General features: G+C 45.1%; 1 protein-coding gene across 1 annotated transcript; it reads left to right on the top strand.

The window, feature by feature from the left end:
• The first annotated feature begins 1,183 nt into the window (after positions 1-1,183).
• LOC127078705 (uncharacterized) lies at positions 1,184-2,002 on the top strand. The gene has a single exon (XM_051019140.1). It carries the CDS (start codon positions 1,184-1,186, stop codon positions 2,000-2,002), a length of 819 nt encoding a protein of 272 aa, XP_050875097.1.
• Positions 2,003-2,408: the final 406 nt, after the last annotated feature.

Raw genomic sequence — 2,408 nt, 5'->3', positions numbered from 1 at the left:
CACAGATACGTGAATTGAGGGATGCTCTGAAGAAATGCGAGGAAAAGTTGTCTCACGAGATCCTCCAAAAGGAAGAAGCTGAAAGAAACTGTCACCATCTCAAGTACTAGTTGGAAGAAGCTACTAGGAGGTTTGTAGTGTTGGAAAGCCAAGAAGGTGATGCAGTCTACTTACTCCTAAAGAATGATTGTGTGTACTGGAAAAGGTTGTATAGAGAGGCTAGAGCAACCTTAGATGAAGATCAAAAGGTCATCCAGAAACTCCAAGAGCTCTATGTTGAGTGGAACGGCAAGTTCCGCAACTTAGCTAGGTTTGTTAACCTAAATATGTTGGAACTCCCAGAAAAACTCCAGGAAGCGGATTGGTGTATGTGTCCAGAAAACACACCTCCTCAAGTTTTCAATTTCGTCAAGTTTATCAAGAAAATGATGAATGAGCTCACCACAGATCTGGCTACGATCATAAGAGCTGAGACAGAACTTAAGTTTACTTGTACTTGAATTTGAATTGTTGGTGTTTAAATCTTTTTGTATTCGAATCATGTGTACTTGAAGTTAAATCCTTTTGTATTAGAATTTGATTTTAATTAATGAAAGTTGTCATTTTGGGTCTCAATTATTACATGTTGTTCTTATATTCTAACATTGCTGGAATAAATAATAAAGATAACTAAGAGTTTTGCAAACAAATGCATCCATACATGCATTCATACATTTTCAAAAAACGAGAGTCTCACTCCGCCCTTTCTTCCACCAGTTTCACGCTGAATTTTCAACACCAGTATAATACTCGCGCCAGAGCAAGACAGAGAATGGCTGAACAAGAACAAGAGAGCGCCCGAGTTAGAGTTGAACTAGACGAAATCAAAGGAGGCATGTCCCAGATGCGAGAGATGTTGCAAGCTTTAACCTTCAGGTTTGAGGTTCCACAAGTGACCGTGATTTCAGAGACCACGGGCCCAGCAGTGGAAGCCCCACCTCAGAGGACGTTACCCTCAACCCTTCCTCCATATGGGCTACCCTATGATTTCGTCCCCCGAGCGGAGGTGGTGCACGAAATGGGGCAATCTGTCCAATAAGCTGTGCCATTACCAGTTTACACCGACGCACGTCCAGTCATCCATACTGTGGTTCCACCAGCCGCCTATGCTAGGCATGTTCCTCATTATGAAGATCAAAACCACATGTATCAGACTGTTGACTCAACTGTTGCTGGTGACGAAGTAAGGTTTGAGGACTTCAGGGAGGTAAAGGAGAACATGCAGCTCCTTGAGAAGAAGTTCCGAGATCTAGAAGGAGACCACGTCTTTGGATCTGCTGCCAAAGAAATGTGTCTGGTGTCCGGGTTGGTGATTCCAGCCAAATTCAAAACTCCAGACTTCGACAAATACAAGAGGCATACTTGTCCAAAGAGCCATCTCATCATGTATTACCGCAAAATGGCTGCATACGTGGAGGACGACAAGCTGATGATCCACTGTTTTCAGGCCAACTTGAGTGGGGCTCCTTCCAAATGGTACCTAAGTCTGGATCAGAATAGGATCAGGTGTTTCCAAGAGCTGTCAGAGGCGTTCATAAAGCACTATAAATACAACATGGACATGGCACCTGACAGAAGACAGTTGCAGAGCATGTTCCAGCAGGATAAGGAGTCCTTCAAAGAGTACGCTCAGAGATGGAGGGAACTGGCTTCTCAGGTTGAACCACCTCTTGCTGAAAAAGAATTGGTTGAATTGTTTATCGACACTGTCCAACCCCAATTCTACGAGAAGATGGTTGGAAGTGCTTCTTTGGGATTCTCCGAGCTTGTTGCTATAGGAGCTCGCGTTGAATATGGCGTAAGGAATGGCAAACTGGCGGCTGTAGCTGGAACTTCAAATGCTAATCCAAAGAAGTTCTCTGGAGGGTTTCCTAGAAAGAAGGAAGGGGAAACAAATGTTGTGACTGCTGGTCAAGGAAGAGCTCCTCCAAGAAGGAGACCACAACAATATCCACCTCAGTAGTATGTTCAACAACCAATTCCCTATCAACAACCCATGTATTCCGTCCAGTATGCTCCGCAACCATACGTGGCTGCTGTGACGCCTGTGTTCAATCAACAACCTGCTCAGGCTTATCAAGCGCCTCTGGTCTATCGAGCAGCTCCAGTTCAACAGCGTGTTGCGACTCCTCCAGCTTATCAACAAGCACCAGTAGCTCCTGTTTATCAACAACCGAGAGCTCAAGCACCGAGGCAAAATGCTCAAAACCAAAAAAGGAGGCAAGGGGAGAGGGCGACCTTCAATCCAATCCCAATGTCATACACTGAGTTGTATCCCTCCCTATTGCAAAAGGGGTTGGTGGTTCCTAGACCTATGGGACCTTCGCCTGACCGTCTTCCTCCATGGTACAACCCTAATGCACACTGTC

The sequence above is a fragment of the Lathyrus oleraceus genome, chromosome 5 (genome assembly GCF_024323335.1).
Source record: "Lathyrus oleraceus cultivar Zhongwan6 chromosome 5, CAAS_Psat_ZW6_1.0, whole genome shotgun sequence".
In the NCBI taxonomy this organism is placed as follows: domain Eukaryota; kingdom Viridiplantae; phylum Streptophyta; class Magnoliopsida; order Fabales; family Fabaceae; genus Lathyrus; species Lathyrus oleraceus.
The sequence above is the reverse complement of the archived record's forward strand: the minus strand, read 5'-3'. Positions and strand labels throughout refer to the sequence as shown.